At 33.0% G+C, this 26671-nt stretch overlaps 2 protein-coding genes across 6 annotated transcripts in view; one reads left to right on the top strand and one right to left on the bottom strand.

Annotated features, from left to right (window-relative positions):
* The window catches only part of gria1a (glutamate receptor, ionotropic, AMPA 1a), a 382253-nt gene that overhangs the window by 139989 nt on the left and 215593 nt on the right, over positions 1-26671 (top strand). The gene's annotated exons all lie outside the window — the stretch shown is intronic.
* Positions 15217-18994, bottom strand: LOC137487530 (uncharacterized). Its single transcript, XM_087281832.1, has 5 exons — positions 18402-18994; positions 18002-18323; positions 16440-16592; positions 16129-16269; positions 15217-15899 (listed from the first exon to the last, which is right to left on the bottom strand). Exons 2-5 carry the CDS (start codon positions 18051-18053, stop codon positions 15283-15285), a joined length of 963 nt encoding a protein of 320 aa, XP_087137958.1. The 5' UTR covers positions 18054-18323; positions 18402-18994; the 3' UTR covers positions 15217-15282.

Below are 26671 nucleotides of genomic sequence, written 5' to 3'. Positions count from 1 at the left end.
TTTCTGTAATTTATTTCAGTATGTTTTAATATGTTATTACTATTCAGTTTCTACTCCTATTATTACTATTCCTTTTCGATTTTGTTGATGTTATTATTATTATTATTATTATTATTATTATTATTATTATTATTATTATTATATAAACCAAATCTAAATAATACTGAATAGTAATAACATATCAATAACATACTGAAAATTAATTACTCAAATAACTACACTTATGTAATAATAATAATAATAATAATTATTATTATTATTATAGTTCAACGTTTATCGTTATTATTATTATTATTATTATTATTATTATTATTATTACTTCTTCTTCTTCTTCTTCTTCTTCTTCTTATTATTATTATTATTATTATTATTATTATTATTATTATTATTACTAAATTACAACATATATAATTTTAAATATTTGTCTTATTTTTTTCAGTTTGTTTTGATATGTTATTACTATTAATTTCCTACTCCTGTTATAACTATTCCTCTCAGTTATTGTTAATATTATTTTAATAATAATAATAATAATAATTTTTATTATTTTTATTATTATATAAACTAAATGATACTAAATAGTACTATCATATCAATAACATACTTAAATAATATTTAAATAACAACAGTTATATAATAATAATAATAAAGGCGAGGCAGTGGCGCAGTAGATATTGCTGTCGCCTCACAGCAAGAAGGTCGCTGGGTCGCTGGTTCGAACCTCGGCTCAGTCGGCGTTTCTGTGTGGAGTTTGCATGTTCTCCCTACCTTCGCTTGGGTTTCCTCCAGGTGCTCTGGTTTCCCCCACAGTCCAAATACATGCGGTACAGGTAAATTGGGTATGCTGTGTGTGTGGATGTTTGTGGCTGGAAGGGCATCCGCTGCATAAAAACTTGCTGGATAAGTTGGCGGTTCATTTCGCTGTGGCGACCCCGGATTAATAAAGGGACTAAGCCGACAAGAAAATGAATGAATGAATAATAATAGATACTATTATTATTATTATTATTATTATTATTATTAATTTTATTATTATTATTATTATTACTACTATTATTATAGTTCTGCATTTACCTTTATTGTTATAGTTTAATAAGAAGAAAATATTTTTTTTAATTTAAACATTTGGTTTATTATTTTATTTTTGTTTTGTTTCAGCTTTGTTTCGGTTTCAAATATTTGTTAATATTACATGTACTATACATTTATTTTGGTTCGGGCAGAGAAAATATCAAACTTGTTTATTTTAGAATCAGAGCTCTTGTTATTCAGAACACTGTTTTTTGCGCATGTTTTATAAGTCTATGTTCTCATTTCCCCCTCTGAATCTTAATGTGTTTCTTGGGAACTTGAAACCCGGGATGATCAAAAGGATGTTAATGTGCATTTCTGCCTCTTACCAATTTTTGCTCAGCACTGTATGCGATTTAGCCTGCCTCCTGCTTAATGGGGATGGTGGAGTACATAATTACACCATCAGGCTCCAATCAGAGGCCTCTGCTAATGACGGACTGCCTGAATGAAGACCGGGTCTCTTTGGAGATCAACACCTGTGCAGGTACATCTCCCCGTAATCGAAAGGAATTAAAGCAATGTGGAGCATTTTAATGAGAAAACTGTCCGTCTCTCCCTGTTCTCCCGCCTCTCTGGAGTGCAGACTTTCATCCCAAATCGATATGTCTGCCAAGCCTCGCGTAAAATAATCGAGCATCTGTTTGTCACACTAATATAGCACCCGTGCTCAGCTTGTATTCCAGCTGATTTCACATCATCAAATTCTGCTCTTTTGATTAATTGTAATACATTTCAAAACTGTGCCTGTATGCGGTTTGTGGGAGGGGTCAGTGGGACTTGCTCATAAATAATTTATATATATATATAAAAAAAAAAAAGAATAGAGGTTTGTTGTGGTATAAAAGTGGTATAAAAAGTTGTTGGCAATTGTTAAATGTATTACAGGTTGTTAGATTTACAATGTATTGTATAATGTATTCTGTATTTAAACATCATGTTAATTTATAAGACTCTGTGCGGTTCTTAAATATTAAGTATCAAAGTCACTTTAAGCAGTGGATTGAACTGCCAACTATTCCAGCGAATGTTTTTCGTATCAGATGTAATGAACAACTTGGTCTTCATGGAGAATCTTCTCCAGAAATGACAACGACGACGTTTGCTGTCATGTGATGTGCATTTGACAGAATGGACTGTACCTCACGTTCATTTCATGCAGGTTACTCATCCAAAAACTATTGTCTTCATGTGCGCTTGGTTCAATTTAATAGCACAGATTTGAGCTTTATTTGTATATAGTTCTTAAGTCTGTGAAGCAAGTATTCACAGAGATTCCAGTGCATTTGTTGACCACAAAAACTGTCTTAAAAGCACATGTCTGATCTGAGCTTTTCCCCCTGAGAAACGTCAGTCTATATCAATCGAAGATTGGATCCTGAACTAGTAGGATGGGCTTCATTCGCCATATTAACCTTTACACTTTCTCTATTCAAAACTATTCGAGTGACAAGTCTTGCGTATTCTAATACGTGATTGTATTAAAAGTAAATAAAGCTATAGATTTAACATCAATCTATATTATTGAGGAAATTACTTATTGAGGAAATTACAAATAAGATGGATAAAAAGGAGAATGTAATTGGAATATTTATATATTTAAAGAAGGTATTTGATACAATAAATCATACTATATTAGTAAAAAAATGAGAAAGGTATGGTATTAGAGGAGTAGCCTTGGACTGGATAAGCTGTTATTTAAAAAAGGCAACAATTTGTGGAAATTGGTAACCATAAATCATCATATCTGAATGTAAAGTGTGGCATACCACAAGGGTCAGTTTTAGGTCCAATATTGTTTATAATTTGTATTAATGATATGTGTAAAATATCAGAGTTGTTTAAGTTTATTCTATTTGCAGATGATACGAGTATGTTTTGTTCTGGGGATAATTTACCAAAACTTATGGAGTTGATTAAAACACAAATTAATAAATTGAAATTGTGGTTTGACGTAAACAAGTTGTCATTAAATATAAGTAAAACAAAGGTTATGTTATTTGGGAAATTAAAAAGTAGTCATGATATAGATTTACAAATTGATAATGAAGTTATAGAAAGAGTATATGCAATTAAGTTTCTTGGTGTTGTACTGGATCATAAAATTAGGTGGAAACTGCAAATAAATAATGTGATATCAAAATTAGTCCAAACTGTAGCATTAGTGTATAAAGCAAGATTTATCCTGGACAATAAATCAACGTATTTATATACTTTACTTAAGTTGCCATATATGAGTTATTGTGTTGAAATTTGGGGGAATACATATAAATCTAATTTACGAGCTTTATGTACAATTCAGAAAAAAGTTAGACTGATAGAACATGTGAGGTATTTGGAGCATACAAATCCTTTATTTTTAAAATTGAAGACACTCAAGTTTATTGATTTGGTTAAATTTAAAACAGTTTAATTTATGTTTAAAGCTAGGAATAAACTGCTTCCAAAATGCATACAAACGGTTTTTGAAGAAAGACAAGGGGGTTATAATCTAAGAAAAGAACAACATTTTAGGAGGTTGAAAACAAGGACAACTTTAAAAAGTTTGTTTATGTCTGTATGTGGTATAAAACTATGGAACAATCTAGATCAGACTCTCAAACAATGTCAGGATATTAATCAATTTAAAAGTTGTATAAATATATATTGTTGAAAGAATATAATGATAAAGGTGATTGAAAAAGGATAAAAATAGAAAGGTATAATGAAATTTAATTAATGGCTATTTGCAGTATATGTTATTTTTTTTCTATTCTGTTTCTTTTTCTCTGGGTCTATGTTACAAAATGTTAAGGTACAAATGGAATCAAACATAATTTGTCAAAGATTCCCAAAATATAAAATATATCTTATGTAAAAAGAAGAGATATGTAAAAGAAGAAAGAAGTTTTAGACGGATGATGTATGTGGTAATGGGGTGGGAAAATAATAAGCTTGTGCTTCATCCCACTCTATTTTCAACCATGTTGAAATGTATTTTTTGTTAGTGATATTTTATGCATGATATTGTTCAAAAATAAATAAATAAATAAAAAATCTAATCAAATCAAATCATGCAGCTTTGTTTACTCAACTAAACAAGCCAACACCATTATTTTTTATGGTGATCTGCTGGATTCACATTTTTATTTAGCATATAAATAATGTTTTAGTTTAGGTTTAGTAACTTTTTTTATCCAAGTGTCACCACAGTGGAATGAACTGCCAACTATTCTAGGGAATGTTTATGCAGCAGATGCCCTTCCAGCCGGCACCCATTAATGGGAAATTTGTTACATTCAGTAAAGTAAATTTACTTCAAGTTAAATTGTCACCAGTGTTACCGGTTGACACCTGAAGTGGCGATGAGGTCTTAAAATGTATGGAAAGTGTCTTAAAAGGTACTAGATTTTACTTTCTGATTCGGGTTCCACACAATTCCTTCATGTTTTCCAAACACAAATTGCTTAAGTTAAACTATTTTTTATTGTTTTACAAATTTAAGTTGATTAAACCTAAAAAGATGAAGTTATTTCCCAAAAAGTTTTTGTGAGTGTGGACTGAAAGTTGCCAGAATTACTCAAAAATATTCACTCTTTTGTTAAATAATCATACTTTATAGTAATAATCCATAACTAATATGAACATAAGTGAACTAATAATGTACAGTGTAATTAATAATCATACAGTGATTTAATGTTTACTAAAGCAGGTCGCACACCAGAATCGACGCTCAGTGTTGCGCAGCGTCACGCCATGCAGCGCCATGCATTTCAGAATTCTAAACAAACATTTTTATTGGGGTACACACTAGCACCGCAAGTCGGCGGCTGTATGCGGCGCCCAGCCACGACTAAGGACATTGTTCATATTTCTGCCGCACCACAGAGCGCCGTTTGATTAGTTTCACTATAATTATCATGCGAATGTGTGTGTCTGGTGTGCGATACTTTAAACTGTCATGTGCGTGTCGCAGCGGATCCGGTGTGTGATGACCCTTAATGCATTATTATAATTCAAAATTGTGCTTGTTAACATTAACACATTGTGGGCTAACGAGAGCTTACAATAAGCAAATTTATTTTTTATTAATTTGCAATAACAAATATGAATAAATGCTGTAATGTGTGTAAATGCATTAACTGACATTATTAATGCAACCCAATCACTGTAAAGTGTTATAGAACTATTTATAGCCCCGTACAATGAATATGATGTTATTCAGTATATCTGAGATGTAGATATGTACATATTTAGTGATTATTTTACATTTTTACATAATTGAATTAAACATAAACTAATTAAGTCATCCACCAAAAAAAATTTTTTTTTTTGAATTGTCAAAAAAATTTTTATTCAGCTTATTAATTTTTTTTTTTAAGTGTACTGTATTTTCCAAAAAAAAAAAAAAAAAAAAACATTCATGACAGTTAATTGCTTTGTGGGAGGAGTCATTGGATGAATCATTAATAAAGTGGCCTTATATTGCAGTCATTGGTAAATGTAAGAGATTGTACTGTATTTTAATTTATGGTTTAAATTGATATGTTTATTTTATTGTGAGTTCTTATTGGAGCATCTTAATTCTCCTCTTGACTACTATATGAAATTTTATTATGCAAAAATGCTGAAGCAAGTTATTAGACAAATTACTGCTTTTTGCATTCAACCAGTCTTCAGTAACCACATCCTACTAGTAAGCTAAAATACATTAAATATGAAAAATTAGATTGGAGGTCACCAGGTTACTCAGAAGTGTTCTTTTGTAACTTTTTTATATCTTGAATGAACATGGTTAGATCTAATTTAATTTGCTCTTTTTTACAGTATAATTATAACGAAGCTGAAAGTAATGAATGTTGTGCAATAAATGTAGTATCTGTTAAAAGTCGATGTTCAAATACTTATTAGACATTTTATGTAAAGCTGAATGTGCGAATAAGCAAAGAATTGTGATTTCTTTCATTCATGTGGCCATTAGTTCTTGCTCCTGAATTATTAATTAAGCAGGGAATGGAGCATAGTGGCTATAAATTGCTGTTGTTGGTAATTGTAATAGGGTTCATGTGTATTCACAGTTCCGTTTCAAGTTTAGGCAATTGTGTTTAAGCAGTAGGATGCTCTTTTTAGCTGTTGCAATCCTTGTGTGATATCATATTGGGTTATTGAGCAAAAAAATACTGATACACATTACAGTCTCTGCTAATTGCTTCTCAATATAGACTATTCCTTTCACCTGATGAGTCTTAATGTCTACATAATAATAACCGTTAATATATTACATGTGAAAATTCAGAATAGAGATTAGGCTTACTCACATGTTCATTTGTACCCCATTTACCTAAATAGAGTGATTATTATTGGATGTAATAGAAGTTACTTTCATACTTAAAAACAAAGCTGCTAAAGTTTTTGCAATTTAAAAAAAAAAAAAATTATTTTATTTATTATTTATTAATATATGTGAAAAGTTGATGTGAAAAATCCTTATATCATACTATATATAGTGCTCGCTTTGACATGCACTTTGTTGAGTCTTGTTTGGTTTATACCCGGTAGCATTTCGAAGCTTTGTCTTGCCTTGCCCTGTTTTCTGACCCTCGCCTTGTTAATTGTTTTATGCTGTTTTCCGCCTGAACCAATCTCTTTGCCTGTGACTCTGACTACTCTTTTGGATTGCCTGTATGCTCCTGTTTTGCTCCTGTGTTGACCATTGCCTGCCTGACCATTCTCTGTTGAATAAATGACTGCACGTGGATCTTTAACTCCATTGTCAGCATCCATACGTTACAGTGCATAAGTAGGAGTGGCCATTGGTTCATATTCCTGAATTAATAATTAGGAGGGAATAGAGGCTTGAGTGTTAATTGGCTATGCAATACTGTTAGTAATTATCAGAGGTTGTAGGTGTATTTAAAGTTTCTTTTGAATTCATTTTTGTGTATTTGAACCTCATGCTCTTTTTAACTATACACTCAAATAAACTTGGTATATTGCTATGGGCAGTAACCGAAGATACAGTACAACATCTAAAAGGTATTATTATGTAGATGTCAGGTACTGATATGCACTTCTAAGTCATTTTACAGTGTATATATACCTTTTAGATATTAATATATACCATTCAAGGCTAATTAGGGTACCGCCCCAGTGACAGCTTTAAATGTCCACTATAAGAGGGTTGATATCTAAATAAGATATGATGCTGAATTTTTTTTATTATTATTTATGCTAAGCAGTGCTCATGCTTTGCTGGTGTGATGTTAATTACATTATAGGAAACACTTTAGCATAAAAGTCAGATCACATTTTAGAGGATTTTTTAATTAATTAATCCAGAAAATATGGCAAACAAGTGAATTTTCTAAACATTTTCATTTCTTGTGGTTGGTGGTTGACATTTGATGTTTTATTATATTGATCTTCATATTTATGTGGGTAAATATTGCTGTTTCCTTGGCTCAGCTATTTGGCTGTGTGCTTGTTTACTGCCTTGTTATATCAGTGATGTTGTTAGCCTTCTGCAAAAATCTTTCTCCATCATTACCACTCTAAGCGCTCGCCTTTGGATGCTCAGAGACAATAAAGCCCTGACCCCTATGAAACATGCTCACACAATCAGCACTGGACTCTACATTTTACCACTGTTTCTATTTTACTACACATCTACATTGCTGCTTCCATTTTTTAGGCATGCAAACCCAATTTCCACCAGTCACTGACTTGGGTAAAGAGGTTAAGCTATTCTATTCACAGAGATATGATTACAATTTACAATGTCAACTAGCATCATGTTATTGGTGTTGTGCTTTCTGCTTTGTTACTGATGTCATGCTGTGGACTAGTCAGAACCAACTTCAGACACCCTTTAAAACAGTTTTCATTTGCGAGGACATTTTAGACGAGTCAATTAGCTGACCGGATTTCATGGGTCTCATTGAATGCGTATTAGGATAATAACACAATGATTATCACCATTAGTCCTGGCTTAATTATGAGGGTGCTCCAATTAAAGAGGTGTTCATGGGGAAAATGTATTTCAACTGGTTTTTTCAGTAAATAATTGTGACATTGGGGTGAGAGGCTGTGGGGATTTAAATCTGCCCAATCTTTCAGTCAGTTAACAATGACAATTGTAGTTTGTAGTTGTTATTGCAGGTACTAGATTCTGACTGATTTTCAATATGTTAAGGCTGCTTTTTATTATTATAACGTTTTTTTAAACTTGAGAGTTAATTTATTCATTCGTTGGTTTTCCTTCGGCTTAGTCCTTTATTTATCAGGGGTCACCACAGCAGAATGAACTGCCAACTATTCCGGCATTTTATGCAGCAGATGCCCTTCCAACCACAACCCAGTATTGGGAAAGAGTTAATATATGTGTCACAGTTGTTGGTGCATTTGCTCATTCTATCATGTTTGTTGTCATGTTTGTTTTGCATTCCTTCACGTGCTTCTGTTGTGTGTATGTGTACTGTCAGCAGCCCCAGCTGTTTGTACTCTCCCCATCTATTTAAGAAGCGAAAGTTTAGTGCTTCAATGTCAGTTCGTTATTTCTTGTTCATGATCTCTCTCTCTGTCATGTCAGGACTGGTGCTTTTTGCAATCTAGTTTGTTTCCTGATTCTGTGACTACCCTAACCCTAACGCTGCGTTTGTTGAACTTGTTTGCAACTTGTATTATTGACTTAATTCATTATACTAACTTGCCTTTGATCCGTTTGTCTTATTTAGTCCTGAACTTGACAATATCATACTGATATATAAAAACAAAGGGAAAAAATATTAACTTTTTTTTCTTTCATTCATTTTTTTTTGACAACAACATCAAAAAAATGCATTAAACATTACATTAAGGTTTCCCAAACTGTGACTAATGTAAGAATGGCAGTGCATTTGAAAGTTGATTTACAATCTCATTAATTAAATCACAAAAATATCAAATCAAATTCATTCATTCATTCATTTTCTTTTTGGAAACCCACGCGAACATAGGTAGAACTTGCAAACTCCATACAGAAATGCCAACTGACCCAGCCGAGGCTCGAACCAGCAAACTTTTTGCTGTAAGGCGACATTGCTACCCACTGTGCCACAACATCTCCACCACTAAAATATATATTAATGTAAAATATTTATTTTACAATAGGTTTTGTTTACCTGTGTGTCAGTACGACCATTAACAAAAATCATAGAGTTGTGATCCACTTTTTTTTTTGCAAAAGCTTTCAACACTTTCAATCTCATTACCTAATTGTGTAGAAATAAAGACAGAGATAAATAGTGTTCCCACACTTTTTAGAGAAGAACAGAGGTGCTCAATATCTGCCTGCACTGGATAGTCTGCAAAATGATCTGTGTAGAGTAAAGCAGCACATTTCAGATAACAGTCAGTCCCACATAAATCAACAGTCTGCTGTCAATATTCTTAGTTCTGTGAGGGTTTCAACTCTGTTGATGTTTTTTTTACCCTTATCTTTCTTCCCAAGTATTTAAAGTGCCACAATTATTATGCCTTTTTGAATTTTGTCTTTCATGCAATGTGTATTTGTAGCTTTTGTGATGAAAGTTCTAGTCGATCAAGTTCTTTCAACGTTTTGTAATCAGATTTGAGCTCAATCTGATATAAAAAAATCAACAACATTGTATTACTTTATAGTTACTTTACAACCAACCAGAAAGGAGGGGGTTGTAAAGATCAAATAATTAAAAAAAAGTCGAATTGCCTAATCAAAAAATAATGCTTAAGAGGGCTAATTGTAATGTGACGGGGATGCTGACAATGAAGTTGAGGATCCAAATGCAAGGTTTATTCGCAGAATTGTCAGGCAAGCAATGGTCAACACAGGCGCAAATGAGTAAACAAATAACAGGCGAGTGGTCAAAGGCAGACAGCCCAATTGAATGAACAATAACACAAAGCAGATATCAAACATGGAAGGACCAGACCAGGAAAACGTGTCTTAATGTTCACAATACTGTTTACAAGACTCAGCAATGATGTGTGTGCTGTGTATATAGTCCACGTAATCAGTTTATGAGCAACTCTAAGCATGAGCGTGTGTAATCTACTGAATAAGAAACAGGTGTGTGTGAGCGGTGCATGACTAGAACTTGTAGTCCTAATATCGGCAGATTTGTAGTTCTTTTGCTTTATCTGCTTGTTTACCAGCAATCTGCCAGGATTAGATCGCTGGTCATTGTGACACTAATATTGACCTTAAAATGGTTCTAAAAAAGGAAAAACTGCTTTTATTCTAGCTAAAATAAAACAAATTAGACTTTCTACAGAATTAAAAATATTATAGAAAATACTGTGGAAAGATTTCTTGCTCTTTTATTTGAAAAATATATGAAAAAGAAAAAAAATTCACAGGAGGGCTAATCATTTTGACTTCAACTGTTTATTGTGAGACAATGAAACTCTTTTTGATATTCGATTCATGTACAGCTATTGTAGAAAACCTCCAAAACATGAATAGTAACATAAAAAAAACTTAATAGAAGTAATATAGAGAAAAAATATCATTTAACTTTGCTCTAACACTCCGAATTTGTTTGGTGCTGTAATTTGCTTCCATCATATTGGTAGCAAAATAGAAAAAGGAGGGAATGGGGAGGTCAGAGGTCATTTTGTACTTGCATTATGAGTTGTAATATGAGAAAATAACACACTGGTTGATAAGGGAAGAGGAAGACTAGGAGATGGGAATGGAAAAGAGAGTTTAGAAAATGAGAAACAGATATCATTACTGAATCCTCCGACTGTCAGGCTGGGCACAGGACTCATGACTCATCCCTCCCTTCAGAAATGAATGCGCACAGCTCAAAACATACACAAACAGACAAACACAAGACCCACATGTACACTGCCAAAAATATCTGTGAAATATATATATATTTCTGTATTTTGTGATTCACAGATGTTTTTAGATTGTGTATATGTAATTTACACAAACAACCCAGACAATATATTGTTTCAGTCTAAAACTGTCAATAAAAGTCCGTTAGGTAATACTTTTAGCATCAAAGTTTATGAAGCCGTTTATGGAGTAGTTTATGGAGCAGATATAAAACTTTAATCAATGGGTATTGGTTACAATGTAGAATTCTCAAAGATGTTACAGTATATGATTATGTACAGTATAATCAAAATACATTGGTTAACCTGTGGTGTACTGCACAAAAGTAAGATAATAATGAATTTTGCCTTGACTCTGTTGCATGAAAGCAGGCTAAATTAGGTTCAGAGCAGGCTAATAGCCAGGCTAAGATTAATCCAGTTTCAGTTTCAATGCTGCTAGAAATAATGTGTTTTACAATCAATCCATGCTCTTGGCTAATTACATTTATTAAGCAAAAAAAGAATCAAAAATAACCATGTACAACTTTATTATCAGTCATTGTATATATGTTTATATATATCCATTTTAGATTTAAATTTGGGAAGATATAAATAAGAGAGTTAAAAAATAAATTAGATAATTAGAGATGATAATCTTATAAATTAGAGGAAAAATACATATACTGTGGTCAGCATAAATGAGTACAGCCCCTATAACATCATATATTCGATTAAATAGACTCAATTAGGAAGAAGATTTATAAATGAAAGCAATACATAAATGATCATATAGATGAAGTTAAATAAACTTGATAAAATAAGCTGTGGTCAAGTGTTTAGAATAATATTCATGAATAATTATTCCCCCTGAGTAGCATAATTGTCCACTTGTCACATTTAGTGGGAGTTCCCTGATTGGTGGGTGAGAGGGGCGTGTTTCAACTCGTTACCTGATTGGCTTACATCAGGTTTTATCCATACTTGCATCATTGATTTTGTGATCGATCTCATGGTCTGTTAAGAAATGCTGCAAATGTGCACTCATCCTGGTTATCAACATTAGGCTTGACATAGTATCTCGTTCTCATCCGGGATCAGCAAACATGCAATGTACTAAGCCAGGAGGACCCGATTAAAGCTAGGTCAAGTGCTTTTACTCCTATCCTGGATTTCTTGATTTCACTTTTGTGCAACACCCCTCTGGTGCTCAAGACATTATGTAATAGTGTCCAGTGTTAAGTGGTAACGCATTAAAAGTAACACGTGTTACGTAATAATATTACTTTTCCAAATTAACGAGAAAAGTAAAGCATTCCTTTTTAAATTAAGTAATATTATTTGAGTCACTTTTTTTTACTATTTACCTTGCCACCATTCAGTAACCAATCGATTATTCTCCATTCCTCAACTATAAAACTTGCATTCGCAAAACATTTGCTATTCTGTCGAAAACAAACATAAGGGATCACTCCATTATCCACAATTCCACTGAGGGGAACTTTGCTAAAAGGCCTCAAGTTCACGCTGAAAAAACCCAGCATTTCATTTTCCATGCTCCTCACTATGTAGGACAAAAGTCCCAGGAGTATTTCCATGCTGACACATACGCTGAGCTCAGGGCTTCACGTTTGGCATGAGGTTTTTGCAGAGCTGCTGACCCACGGCAGACGCCCCCTGGAACAAACAGCAGTGGTTCCCAGATGCAGCGCCCCAGGCATCTGACGGGACCAGCCCCCCTGCTCGTCTATCCCAGCCAAAACCGGCAAAACATGATCCATCATGCTTATGTGATTATCATAACAAATACTCTCACTCTCTCTACTTCCTCCATTGTGTCTCTGACTCTCCTTCATACTTCATTGGCTCCTCACAGCAAGCCAAAACCTGAAGTTGTAAAGAAGATAAAAGAGTGGGACACAACAAGATGGCTCTCAGTGGGTTTAAAGGCAAGACATCAGGACTGTTGTTTGCTGTCAAAAACACTTTCTGCAGCTCTTGTGACTCACTTTCGGGATTTGCAACTGAATTTGTGTAAATATGAATGTGGGGTAAAAGTGATGTCATCACACTTGACAAGCTTGATGTGACAAATAGTGACTTGAGATGAAGTTCCTCTAGTGCGTCTGGGTGTTTGGATTGTCATTGCTGTGAGGTTAGTTTGAGTTCACGTCAGCAAGTCAGCCATGTTAATTGAATTGAAGATGATGATGATGATAATGATGAGGATGTTAGGGTGGTTTGGATAAAATGTATTCAAGTTAGCTATGGTAATGTGTCATTCGACAGCTTTGTGAGAGAACTGTATTGAGAGACATGACCTGATATCTTCCCCTTTGGTTTGTTCAGTTTGAGACATTCAGTCGTGAACAAAGAATTATTAATGATGAATTGAATCTAATTATTGTTTGCAAACATTTTTATTTTTTTGGAAAGAAGGAAACAGGTTAATATTTAGTTCTTATTTCCTGATACACTTTCACTTCGGTCAGTTCAAATCCGGGGACCAATCAATTTGGTTCTATGATTTGAAAAAGAATCTTTCAAAAGCTACAGTATACAATAGCTTCCCTTTCTGTGAGTTTAAATGTGAAAATTTGCAATATTTATTAGCCAACACTCTCATTTGAGGATTTACACCTACCTAATTTTAAATGGTAACAATAGTAGAAAAATAGTAGGAAAAATTGTACGTGTTCAATATTTGTATGTCCATATACAAACACAGGAAAACAGACCTAGAAAAATATACCTTGAAAGCCAATTGTTTGATTCGTTTATGTTTCAAATTTGATAAAGATAGCATGCAAAATGAGATTTCTTTAAAGTTTTCCGAGGCTATATTTGTGCCCTTCTCTTCCACACCATCAGAGGAATTTTGTCAAAAATTAAAACAGTAACAGTTGCTGAATAATTCACAGTTCATGTATCTTTGGAAAGAAGTCTTTTGAGGTTAATTATCAATCATCTCCAGTTTATAATGCTCAAAATGGAAAAAAATAAATAAATAAATAAAAAATAATTTATATATATATAGATGCTTAAGTAATGTTAAAAAAAATTGCACCGCACTAAACATTTTATTATTTCATTAACAAATATGTGAAATTAGTCCTGGAACAATACAGAAAAGTAATAACTCAAAAGACACACATCTCATGTGTATATGTTTTGAATTTGATGGCAATATCATGCAAAATACAATTTCTGAAATTATTTTTCTTAGACAATGTCTTGTGATTTTCTCCCTCTCCTTGTTTATGGAGAAGCAGTCTGATGACCACATGTACTGAAGGTTTTAACAACTATTTTAGTCATTTCATCTACCACTTGTTTTTTAATTGTAAAATTCATTCATTCATTTTCTTATCGGCTTATGTAACACGGTTACATACATTTTTATTTTGTGATTTAAAAGTTAATTTTAAGTCAATTTGGACGCCAAGATATTTAAATTTAGAAGCAATTTGTATTTTTTCCCCAGCCACTTAGACGTTTGTTAGAATATTTGCTTTGTTTGTTTTAGAAAAAGAACATTGCATCTGATTTGTTTAATTCAGTTTTAAACAGGACTGGTTTCACCATTCTGAGACATTTAAAGTTGAATATTTGACATTTTGAGCACTGAAACTAGATGTGTGGAGATATAATACTGTAACTCAATAAATATTGATGTATTTAAAATTGATGTATTTATTTTATTCAGTTTTGTGAAACATGTTGCATAACAGAAAGTTTTTAATTACATTTTTATCTTTTTGATAATTTAAAACAAATCATGTTTATTTATTATTTATAAAATTGAGAAATGATATATATATATATATATATATATATATATATATATATATATATATATATATATATATATATATATATATATATATATATATATATATATGAGCAACATCACACAAGTAGCAGTGCGATGTGGCTGTATATTGGCACTGCTGGGAGGGGTGCGTTGTGCTTTAGTGTCCCACTATTGACCATATACAGCCACATCGCACTACTACTCATGTGATATTGCGTTAACACATCAGTTTGATGGCATAATCGTGTATATAAAAAAAAAATCCAACACAAAGAGTCAAAAAAACAGCAACAAGTGCAGCACACAAGCTAATCCAGTGCAAATCCCTGCATAAAATATCACTAAAATTAAATATTTAAACCTCAATTAAATACAATATGACGATTTTAATTGTCATTTTTTATTTACGTAGCTGAACATTAAACAAACACATATTACTCTGTCACCTCTATCACGATAAAAAGGAGAGAAAGCGTGAAAATAAAACATGTGAAAAAATCACAAGGACAGTATTTGAGTTTTGCATTGAATTTATTTAACATTAAACAAAAACAACAATAGTCATCTCCCACCTCTTTTTATAACATGTGATACAGTCCGTCACCCCCACATTGAAACAAAAGAGTCTGTGTTTTAGCATGTGATGCTGACTTCACATCACACCCAACATACTCCTCCTCCTCTTTCAATATCTCCTCCAAATCCTTCTTGATCTTCTCGTCCTCTTTGTTCATCCACTCTAAATTCATTCTCTTACTTTTCCATCTCCTCCTCTGTCTTTTCTTCTTTGACCTCTCTTTCACAACCTTTTTCTCCTTCCCCTCCTTTATTGTCTCCTCCTGTTTCTTTCCATGACTTCTCCCCTTCCTCTGTCTCTTGTTCCTCCACTTCTCTTCCTGAATTTTCTTGTCCTCCTCCTCACTCATCTCCTCCTCCTCTCCCTCAAGTATATTCTCCTCCTCCTCCAGTATTATCTCCTCTTTCATTATCCTCCTCCTCCTTCTCTTCTTGATTTTCACCTCCTCCATCTCCTCTTCCTCTGTCTGCACCATCTTCTCCTCCACCTTAATTCTCTCCATTTCCTCCTCCTCCTCTTTTATTGTCTCTTTCTCTTTCACAGTTTTTTCCTTCATTTTTCTTTCCTCCTCTTCTTTCATGTTCTCCTCTTCCTCCTTCAGGATCTCTTCTTCAATATCTGTTAAAATAGAAATGATTGCAGTTTACACAGTCAGAGGATGTTAAATTCCAGTTGAGGAGAAAATAACAATTTAAAATAACAATTTTATTAATAACATTAGAGACAACTGTGAGAGTGTGTGTGTGTATATATATATATATATATATATATATATATATATATATATATATATATATATATATATATATATATATATATATATATAGACATTTATATGTTGATTTACCATCAGAACTTTGTTCTGTTGAAATGGGGAGCGTATTTTTCTCCTCCTCCAAGTTTTCTCCCCGATTTTTCTCGTCCTCCACCACCATCATACTCTCGTCTTCCTTATTCTCCTCCTCCTCCTCCTCCTCCTCCTCCACATCTGTCAAAAGAGAAATGATTGCAGTTTAGACATTGTCCACAGTCCTTTTCATGCAGACGTCAACTCTAAGACCAGGTAATAAAGTACAGTTTATTAAAGCATTACAGTCTAAAATGTATCTAGAAGTAAATATGATTATTAATCATCATAGCATGTATTTGTTGAATCACCCAGAGTGAGGCAGAACATTGATTTGAAAAAGGAAGCGATCCGGCTTCTTTTCTTTTTCCTCTCCTCCTTCTTTTTCTTCTCCTTCTCCTCCTTTTTCTCCTCCTTCTTTTTCTTTTCCTCCTCCCTCTCCTTCTTTCTCTCCTCCTCCAGACCTATTAAATAATAAATTCAAGAGTTCACACTTAGATATTGCTTGATAATAATAGCAGGTTTGGTGGCGTGCTGTCCTGGGAGAGAACCCTGAGCTCAGAGATGATTGAGCCCTGGGCTCCCGCCTGGTCAATGAGCATATGAAGGGGTACGAGAGGGAAATCTCGAGAGCTCCCTCTGGTAAAGGAAGAAAGGAATGGGGGGGACTCTTCAAAAAACAAAGATGAGGGAGTAATGCTAGTCGGGCTATTTATTGTAAGTTTGGAATGATTCAATTGGTTTACTAATGATTACAGATTAGAGGCCAGCCTTGATTAGTCATATAACGTGCGCCTCTTGAAAATAGTTTGTGAAACTTCACTTATTGTCATTTCAGCAGTTAAAAAATTTTTTTATAACAATTTCTTATGAACAATGTTTGAATGTTATCACTGGACTGAATGGGCGTTATCAGTGGTTATCAACTGATAGATATGGACCAAAACTATGGACAGAACAAATAAAAATGTAGTGGACAGCGGGGACAAAAGTAGCACGGGACCAAAGTAGCAAAGCGATTTTCTCTGAGCCCTGACAACATTTGATTTTCAGTCTAAAGCACATTCTGCATGACACCTGTGGCAGAGCTGTCAAATATCATGTGATTTCATCACTGTGACTTGCAGTTAGGCCCAAATTTCTGTTTTTAAGTGCAGAAATTTAATTATTGTGGTGGTACTTTTTTCCTTATAACAAGTTTTGTTTTTCTTTTCATGTGTTTACAGTAGTGATCAATCTACAGTTTGTTTAGTGCTGTGACACATCCCTGAGTTTACAGTCTCTGAGTTTTTCAGTTGTAAATCAAGGTTGTAAAGTAGTAAATAAAAAGTAAGTAGTAAATTCAGTAAGTAAATCAGGTTTAAATGGCAAGAGTTCCTGTGGGGCCGAAAGTAACACTGTTATTAAAGCCCCACTGCTAATGCCTTATTTTACACTTCCAGAGACTTTGCAGTGTTTCAATTTAGACATTTTAATCGAATGAATGCACATTGTCAATAATAATAATACAAATATTCTAAACAAGTACATTGATTTTTTTTTTCTGCAAAGATAAAGGACAAAATATGATGCAGTTATTCACAAGGTCAATGTCAGATATATTTATGAACAAGATTAAGCTATTAAATCTAGCACAAATTGCTGTTACTTTTGTCCCTACTGACGGGGTTAACTTAAAAGTAATAATGTGTTACCTATTTTGAAGTTGTTCTACACTGGTTCAAAATACCACCTGACATTGATAGGCCACAAATATTTTGTAGTTTTGTAACCACAGCGAAAATATACTTCTGTTTAAAACATTACCTGTTAAAAAGAAGTTTTTATGATAAACAGTACTTTCATTCCCGCTCTCCACTCATTATTTACTCACCCTCAGGTGTTTTCTTCATGGTTTTCTTTCTTCTGAACAGAAAGCAAGACATTTTTGATGAAAAATCTCTGTTTGTTGAAACTGAAATATTGACCTACTGCTACTATTACAAACCAACAAAAGATTTCTCTGAGCTGCACAGCCTAAAGTATTCCAATGGAATGCGTTCTAAATGACGTTCTAAACATACTGTAACTATGGTAACAAGAAACCGCAAACGCCTCGTAAATGAGTGAGAATAGCAAATTATATGAAAGCAAATATGGTTGCTGAACAAATATTAACGTAATAAAGCGGTTTTAAGTGTTATTTGGATGAATTACTGTTCAGTGTTTGGATTTTTAGCAGTAAATATTAAACACATTAAACTGAACTAATTTAAACTAACCAAACATTAAACTCTGAAAAAATATATATAGGGCTTTACATTAACAACCGCCAAATGCGGGTAGATTTCAACAGTGGCGGGTTAGACAAACACCTCCACTTGTCACTTTGGCTGGTTGGAAATAATTTTTAAATTGTAGTTTTCTTAAAAGCAGGGTTTGACAATAAGCATGGCCCGATATTCGAGCAAATGTGATCTTAGAATCGAGAAGCAGCACGAGTCACGACTGACAAAAAACAACAAAAAAAGAAGGTAAATAAATACCGATCGAGAGGATGATCACTTGCGCTCACAGGTGATGTGATGCGCGCAACTGTTAAAGAGCGCGCACGCTTCCGTTTACTTGCGCGAATCCCGTGCCCAGAGGAAGCGCAACTAGTGCGATCGGTACCCTTTATAATAGACTAGACAATAAGCGATGATCGTGCACCCACAGTCCTGCTGCTTTCGAGAGCTCAAAATTAAAAAAAAAAATAATAACAAATAAAAAAACACGTTATTTTGTAAGCAGTAGCACTGCTTTCATTTTAATTAGCCTCTTCTTTGAACAGATTAAAAGGCCTATACTATATTAACCGTGTGCATGTGATCATCCTTTCATTATCAAACACGGTATGTTTCACCTGCTTTCTTTTGCTTACAGTTATTTTTGTTAATATGGTTTATATAGGCCTATATATTTTACAATACAATTGCTTTAATGAGAGATTACTCCCCGTTTATGGGTATAGTTAACTGCTGATCTGGGACTTTTAGCCAGGACAGATTACTGTGCCTACTTTAGACACATGACAATAGTTCTTTTTTTTTTAAATGTAATGTTGTTTTAAAGAAGTTTTGTTGAATTAAAACGTGCACCTATACAGCATATTTTCCGTGTTTTTACACATTAAAAAATTGTGGCTAAGAAATACTTATTTAGTGTGGTCAGAGATAAATTTGGTAAATCCTTTATTTTGAGCCGTAAAAAGTCACGTGAAATAAAAACTAATTGCATTGCGACAACACATTTGCTCATGCACACTGAGCAAGCTTATATACAACACAAGTTAAAATAATGAGGCGGCATGTTGTGGACATAATACAACATCTAAATCAAGTCATTTTAGCATGTCAAAGTCAAATTTATGCATGTAAAATATATTTCCCAACAAAAAAAAAGTGTGGCATGGTGAAAATGGCGAGTGGCTAGTAATGTTGGAAAACCAGTAGCCTGGTGGCATGGTGATCAATACAGTTAATGTCAAGCCCTATATATATATATATATATATATATATATATATATATATATATATATATATATATATATATATATATATATACATATATATATATATATATATATATATATATATATATATATATATATATATATAGTAAGGGTTACTATACTATGTATGTTAATAAATTTAAGACAACATCATGCCGTTTTGTGCAGTTTTGTCTAAAATGAAGACTATTTATGTTTTATAAATCCTTTAAAACTGACTAGTGTGTAGTTATTATAAAGCTTTACTAAATTACTCTTTGGAAAGACTTCGAATACATTGTAAAGATTAGACATAATCTTCAAAATGCACCTTTTGTGTTTAATAAAAGCAAACAAAAGTCATGTTTGGAATGACTTAGGAAAGTAAATGATGTTTTGTGTGTGCTGGGGAGAAAAACAACTATTTCTTTAAAGCAGGGGTCCCCAAACTCTGTCCTGGAGGGCAGATGTCCTGCAGAGTTTAGCAACTTCCTGTAACATACCTCTGCTAGTAAGTTTTTATTCATTCATTCATTTTCCTTGCGCTTAGTCCCTTATTTATTGCCACAGCTAAATGAACCACCAACTATTTCAGCATATATTTTATGCAGCTGATTCCCTTTCAGCCACAACCCAGTAATGGGAAGCACCCATACACGCATTCCTACACTACAGCCAATTTAGATTATCCAATTCACCTACACTGCATGTCTTTGGACTGTGGGAGAAAGTGGAGCACCTGAAGGGAAACCCACGCAAACACAGGGAGAGCATGTAAACTCCAAACAGAAAAGTCAACTGGCCCAGCCGGGACTTGAACCAGAGACCTTCTTGCTGTGAGGCAACAGTGATAACCACTGAGCCACCGTGTCACCCTCCTAGTAAATTTTAGTATGCCTAAAAAGAGCTTGATTAGCTGGCTTAAGCATGTCTAACTGGAGTTGGAGCAAAACTGCAATTTGTGCACCCCTGCTTTAATCATTGTTTTTGGATTCATCCCCTCTTGTAAATAAAATAACACTGTTATATGTTAATAAAGTCGCTATAGTGAGTGTGCAGGGTAAGATTGGAAAGCTTGTCAGGGATTTGTAGAGATTTTTCTAAACCAGCTGGCTCAGGCTTTTAATGTGCTCACTGTTGGAGCCTCTCTCCACTGGTAGTCTTATTATTTTTGTGCAGATTTAAGGAGATGGAGTAGTTTTGTCTTGGACCATTAGATTTTTATACCATGCTGTGAAGCAACTCTGATGCTTTGGTGGTAAAGAACAGGCAATGCTTCCATACATGACATCTGGCTCCATAAAGATCCAAGACTGTGGTAAATCACACAACTACATGTTTATTTATTTATTTATTTACTTACTTATATAAACAGTATATAAACTCTTTTTCCATCTCAGCTGGTTGGATGGAATGATGTTTATGTGTATCTCCACAAGCCTAATTGCTTCTACTTACACAGACTTACTCATATTATGAAGTCTAAAATAAAGTAAAAAAAAAAAAAAGTGTGTCACTTGTTTAAACTACTTATTCAAAAGTATTTAGTACTAGTAGAAATTAGTAGAAATAACACAATTCTTGAGTTTTTGTTGGGACAGCTTAATTTGTTTTGTTGATTACAATTGTTAAAACTAATAAGTTAACTTAATTTCTTCATGTTGTCCCAACACAAATTGATTGTGTGAAACTCAATGAAGACTTTGTTCATATCAAAATGTAGTACTAAAATTTATTCCCATTTATTAAATTGATTTATTGATACTAAGTCATATACTTTTTTCCCCTGCTATTGAAGTTAATTGTTACAGGCAGTGCTTAATTTGTGGGGTGAGGTGAGTTTTCAGGGGTGCCCGATGCAGATTCGGTGTGTTCGGACACAAATGAAGCCCTGGTTACAGGTGTTTAGCATTCTTCAAAATATTTGGAACCACAACTTGAGAGTGAGTGTAAATAGTGAGCGAATTTTCATTCTTGGGTAAACTATGCCTTTCATTTTGATATTTTAAAACGGAAATTGGGATTTTTACATAAAAAATGTTGCCAATATTGTTACAATATTTGAGATATTCAGTAATAATTTACAAATCTGAAATCTGAGGGTTCAAAAAAAAAAAAACTATTTGATCTATTCTTAAAAGGTACTTATGAGCATTATTTGATACTATTATTTAATTCACAACTACAAATCAAGTTCATGCATGAGGTGATGAATACATTTAAACTATTGTTGTAATTTGATAATTTAAATGAGCAGATTTTCTATTTCATTCAAATGAAATAACTGGACTTAATGTTAAATGCTAAACTACTATGCAAGTCACTTTAATTATTCAATGAAAGTGGATCATCATGCAGTGTTGTTTTACATTGTTGACACAATTATCAACTATGCCATGCATAGTCGCAAACTGCTGTTGCACTTAAGAACTTTTTCTTAATCCTTTACTCCCTCGGTAGCACCTCACGTGGTAGTAGTGGTCATATTGAACGGTCAGGCACTCTACATGCATCACATTTGAGTGTGCTGAGCATTATGCATAATATTACTGTATGCATTATATGACTGACATGTAACAATTGTTGCACATTGCATTGAAATAATAGTTCACCCAGAAATTCATATTTACTCACTATTAAGCATGTGCTCTCCTTCAAGTGGTTCCAAACCTTTATGAGTTTATTTATTCTGTCGATCACTAATGAAGATATTTTAATAAAAAACACTATAGATTTCAAAGTTTACTGGTTTTCCACATAACTTACTCAAGTGTTCAACGAAAGAAAGAAATTTAAACGGATTCACAGTATGAAGGATGATGACATAATTAAATTTTTTGGGAGAACTATTTCTTTAAGATCGAGCAAACTAGTTATGCTTGACCAGTGCTAGTGCATGTGCTGGAGGTGAGATGTGGTCAGCATAAAGGCCGGATTGATAAGGCTGCCACAGCTTGTCAGAACTGACAAATTGACATCCCAGACATAAAGCAAGAGAGACATTACAGAATAGTGATTCACTGGGACCCTGTTCATAGGCAGACCCTCTTTGTGGGGCACCAATAGTCTTTTCCAGTGAATCATGTGAAATTGATTTAGGTTGGTTTATACAATTGATATGAGATTAATTATGATGTTGAACATGGAAAAAAAAGATGAAAGAGAAATTATAAGTGCGACTCCTGACCACATAACGAGTCTTATTTTGTACTGATAAATTTGTGGAAAAAGCCTTAAGAGATTTTTTTTAAATGCCAAAAACCAATAGAGTATTAATTAACGTTCCATATACATTTTTTTACATTTTAAACTTTTTTTGATATATTTTTTTTATTTCACTAGTAATGATAAATTTAAATGATAAATGTGCATTGCTAAAGTATTTATTTGAACAACTTTATGGACAATTTTCTTAATATATAGATTTGTTGAACCCTCAGATTCCAGATTTTCATATGCAATAGTTGTACAGTATCTCGATCAAATATTATTCCTAAACTACAATTAAAAATGTGTGACTTTTTATGCCAAAAATAATTCAAATATTAATTAAAAATCTTGTTAAAAAGTTTTCTGCCATAATTATATTAAGACATAATTTTTGATTAGTAATATGCATTGCTAGACATTTAGTTGAAACTAATTTAAATCCAATTTTCCTAATACAGTTTTTTTAACCCTACGATTCCATATTTTCACATACAGTACAGTAATTGTACCTTGATCTAATATTATCTTAAATATAAGCAAAAAAATATAGATTTTTATGCCAAAATTAATTTGAATATTAATTGAAAATCATTTTCCATAAAAATAGTATTTTGTTTTTTCTCGTAATTATATCAAAACTTAGTTTTTGTTTAGTAATTTGCATTGCTAGAGATTTTGTTTGAACAAAATTGAAGGCGATATTCTTATTATATTGTTTTTTTTTTTGGAACCCTTCAGATTTCAGATTTTGCATCTTGATTAAATATTATCTTAAATATAAGCCAAAAATATAATTTAAAAATATAAACTTTTTCTTTAATGCCAAAAAGTAATTTGAATATTAATTAAAAATGTCTTTGTTTGCATTTTTTTTCGTAATTATAACAAACCTTAATTTTTGATAAGTAATATGCATTGCTGAAGATTGAAGAACAAATTTAAAGGCATTATTCTTAATATTAATATATTAATTTAACTTTATACATTTTTAAACCCTCAAATTTCACATGCAGTCATTTCACATACTGTACATGTATCTTGATCAAATATTATCCTATTACAATAAACCTACCACATAAAAATATTATCCTACTACATTAATGAAATGATTATTTATTCAGGTTTAAGATGATGTATAATTCTCAATTTCCAAATTAAGCCCTATATGACAACTTTTTGGTCCAGGTCATGAATAGCAAAAGGGAGAAAACTAACTAGAAATTATATGTTTGTAAAACATGTTTATCTTCCCCTTGCCATCTGTTGAATAAAAACTCTATAAAATCCCAGAAAATAAATAAATAATTTGTCTACACATCACATCAAGGACCTGCAGATCCAAGAGCTCCGTATTTGCAGTCCAAACCGGGAACAGACAAATACAAATGCAAGATTGGGAGGCTGGAATGTCTTCACTTCTGTCCACCTAAATGTAGCTTCATCCAGCTTGATGTTACACTGTGCATGGCAATGAGCTCCCAGCCTGCAAACCAGCTCTTTCACTAGCTTTGTTTTGCTAAAGTGAATACTGATGGTCTGCCTTAAGATGAATTGCTTCGTGTTAGCATTACAAAAAAGAGAAAATTAAAGATATCTGATTTCATATCGCCCATACGCTCCCTATACAGAAATTTTCACCAGCACAGATTTCTTTTTCATCATCTGATGAACTAGATTCTCTCTCTCTCTTTATCTTTCTCCTGCACTGATAGGCACAATTGCTCTGCTCTAAACCAATTGAGTAGCCTGTGGAGGTAGAATGTTAAAGCATTGTATTTCAATGCGATGTCTGATCCAAAAGGTAGTTATTCTTATTTGAGATAAAATTTTTAGCCAAATAAAGCAGTGCTATACACAACTTTAGATTTAAAAAAGCAGCAGACATAAAGCAATCCCGGAGAGAGGATATTTATTGTAAACAAACTCACAGTTAATTAAAACAAATCATTTGAACATTTAATTCATTAGCTATTTTAGATCTAGTGTGTCTCAACCATGTTCCCAGAGGACCACCAATTCTGCACTTTTTTCTTGTCTCCTTAACCAAACACCCTTGATCCAGATCATCAGCTCATTAGCAGAGACTGAAACACCTGTAATGTGTTTGACAGACAAAAGAGACATCCAAAACATAGTGTTGGTGGACCTCCAGGAACGAGCTTGAGGAACACTGCTTTAGACTACCGCTTGTTAAGTGTGACGTCACGCGAAGCGGCTTCCGGGTCCAAGCGCTCTATTCAACTGAATGGGGAGACTGATGAAATGGTAATAATAAACGTTTACAAAGCGATTTAATGCTTTCGAAAATCACGATCGCAGTATATATGTCCATGCCTAATATCCGATGGCCAGAAAGTGATAATTTTTTTTATAAATTGTTACATTTTTGGTATTTGTTATGCAGCAAGCCCAGAGATTGTTTTGTACTCTATGATTTTATATAAAATTAACTTTAATGTGTGATAGGAATAAAACGTGATCATAAACGAATGATTTTTCCACTCAAATGAATGGCGGCTTGGACCCGGAAACAGTATACATACATCACAAACACGTCACCACTTAACAAGCGGATGTTTGTTTCATATTTGTTGGCTATTTTGGTCAAATACTGCATCGCAAATTGTATTTATTTATCTGAGTCAAGCCAAATATGAGTTATCTTTTTTCTCTGTTGCTAAATGCAGTTTTGACTAATTGTGAATAGAAAATTATGTCAAACTACTCGTTGAATCCATCATCGCTTGCTATCTTTAACAACATGCATGATGTCTTTGAAAGGCTTGACTAGTATATCAACTCTGGAAATAAGGATGTGAACAAACAATGTAAAGAGAGAAAACATTATAAAGGCTGGAGACAAACTGTTTCTCCATTGTATAGTTTCTCTTAGAAGCAAATGTTATAATCTCTAGTTGGTTCCAATAGCTTTTTTGTTGTTGTTTGTTTTAAAGGGAGTGTACGGAGACATTTAAATGGCAGTGTCACAAAAATTTAAACATGCTATCTTTCTGTCAGGAAATCTTGAAGACTTGGTTTGCCATCATCCACTATGTCAGTGTTTCCCAACCCAACAGTACACATTTCCAACCTCTCCTTAATCAAACACACCTGAATCAACTCATCAGAACATTAGAAGAGACTCCAAAACCTGAAGTTATTGGGTCAGATAAGGGAGACATCAAAAATGTGCATTGTTGGACCAGGGCTATGGCACGCTACAAGACAAAGCAATTAATTCCCAACATTTAAAAAAATATTTAGGCCTCACCAATAAAATTTATGTATTCTGATTGCATATACAATTTCCATCTATTTGGATTAAATACTTTCGACATAATTGAGCTATACACTTTGTGGTTTCATATTTGTTAAATAATCAAATAAGAACAAGATTATGTAATATCAATAAATCCAATATGTTTTAAATGCTTCCTATTAATTTATCTATTGTGTAGATTACAGAGTTGTGTCAATTTTCCCCCCAAATATTAGTAAATCAATCTCATAGAATTTCTCTAATTGGATCTGGATTTTTCTACAAGAAATAGTTATACCTAAAGTAATTTATATATTTTAACTTATTCAATCTAATATTATTTGGTCTTAAAAGATTTATTTTTAACCCAGCAGGCACACAACATCATAAAACATTAATATTAGGCTAGATTTAGGTTGTGACATCAGGTGACTAAAATGTTCAAAAATGTCTAGCCAGCGTGTTTTTTTTTTGTTTTTTGTTTTTTTGACGTCTAATAACAATGTTGATAATTGGTTGATTTTAGGTTGTGTTGGAAAGTGACCAAAATCCAACAATGAGCC

Source organism: Danio rerio, chromosome 14, assembly GCF_052040795.2.
Source record: "Danio rerio strain M-AB ecotype USA chromosome 14, GRCz13ab, whole genome shotgun sequence".
In the NCBI taxonomy this organism is placed as follows: domain Eukaryota; kingdom Metazoa; phylum Chordata; class Actinopteri; order Cypriniformes; family Danionidae; genus Danio; species Danio rerio.
This window is presented reverse-complemented; position numbering and strand designations above follow the sequence as displayed.

Excerpts from the sequence above, each read along its gene's own strand:
- LOC137487530 (XM_087281832.1), bottom strand. The coding sequence starts at position 18,053 with ATGTCTTGCTTTCTGTTCAGAAGAAAGAAAACCATGAAGAAAACACCT. Across the intron at positions 16,593-18,001 it reads CATGAAGAAAACACCTGAGG|GTCTGGAGGAGGAGAGAAAG; the intron begins GTGAGTAAATAA and ends ATTATTTAATAG. Across the intron at positions 15,900-16,128 it reads AACAGAACAAAGTTCTGATG|ATATTGAAGAAGAGATCCTG; the intron begins GTAAATCAACAT and ends CTATTTTAACAG.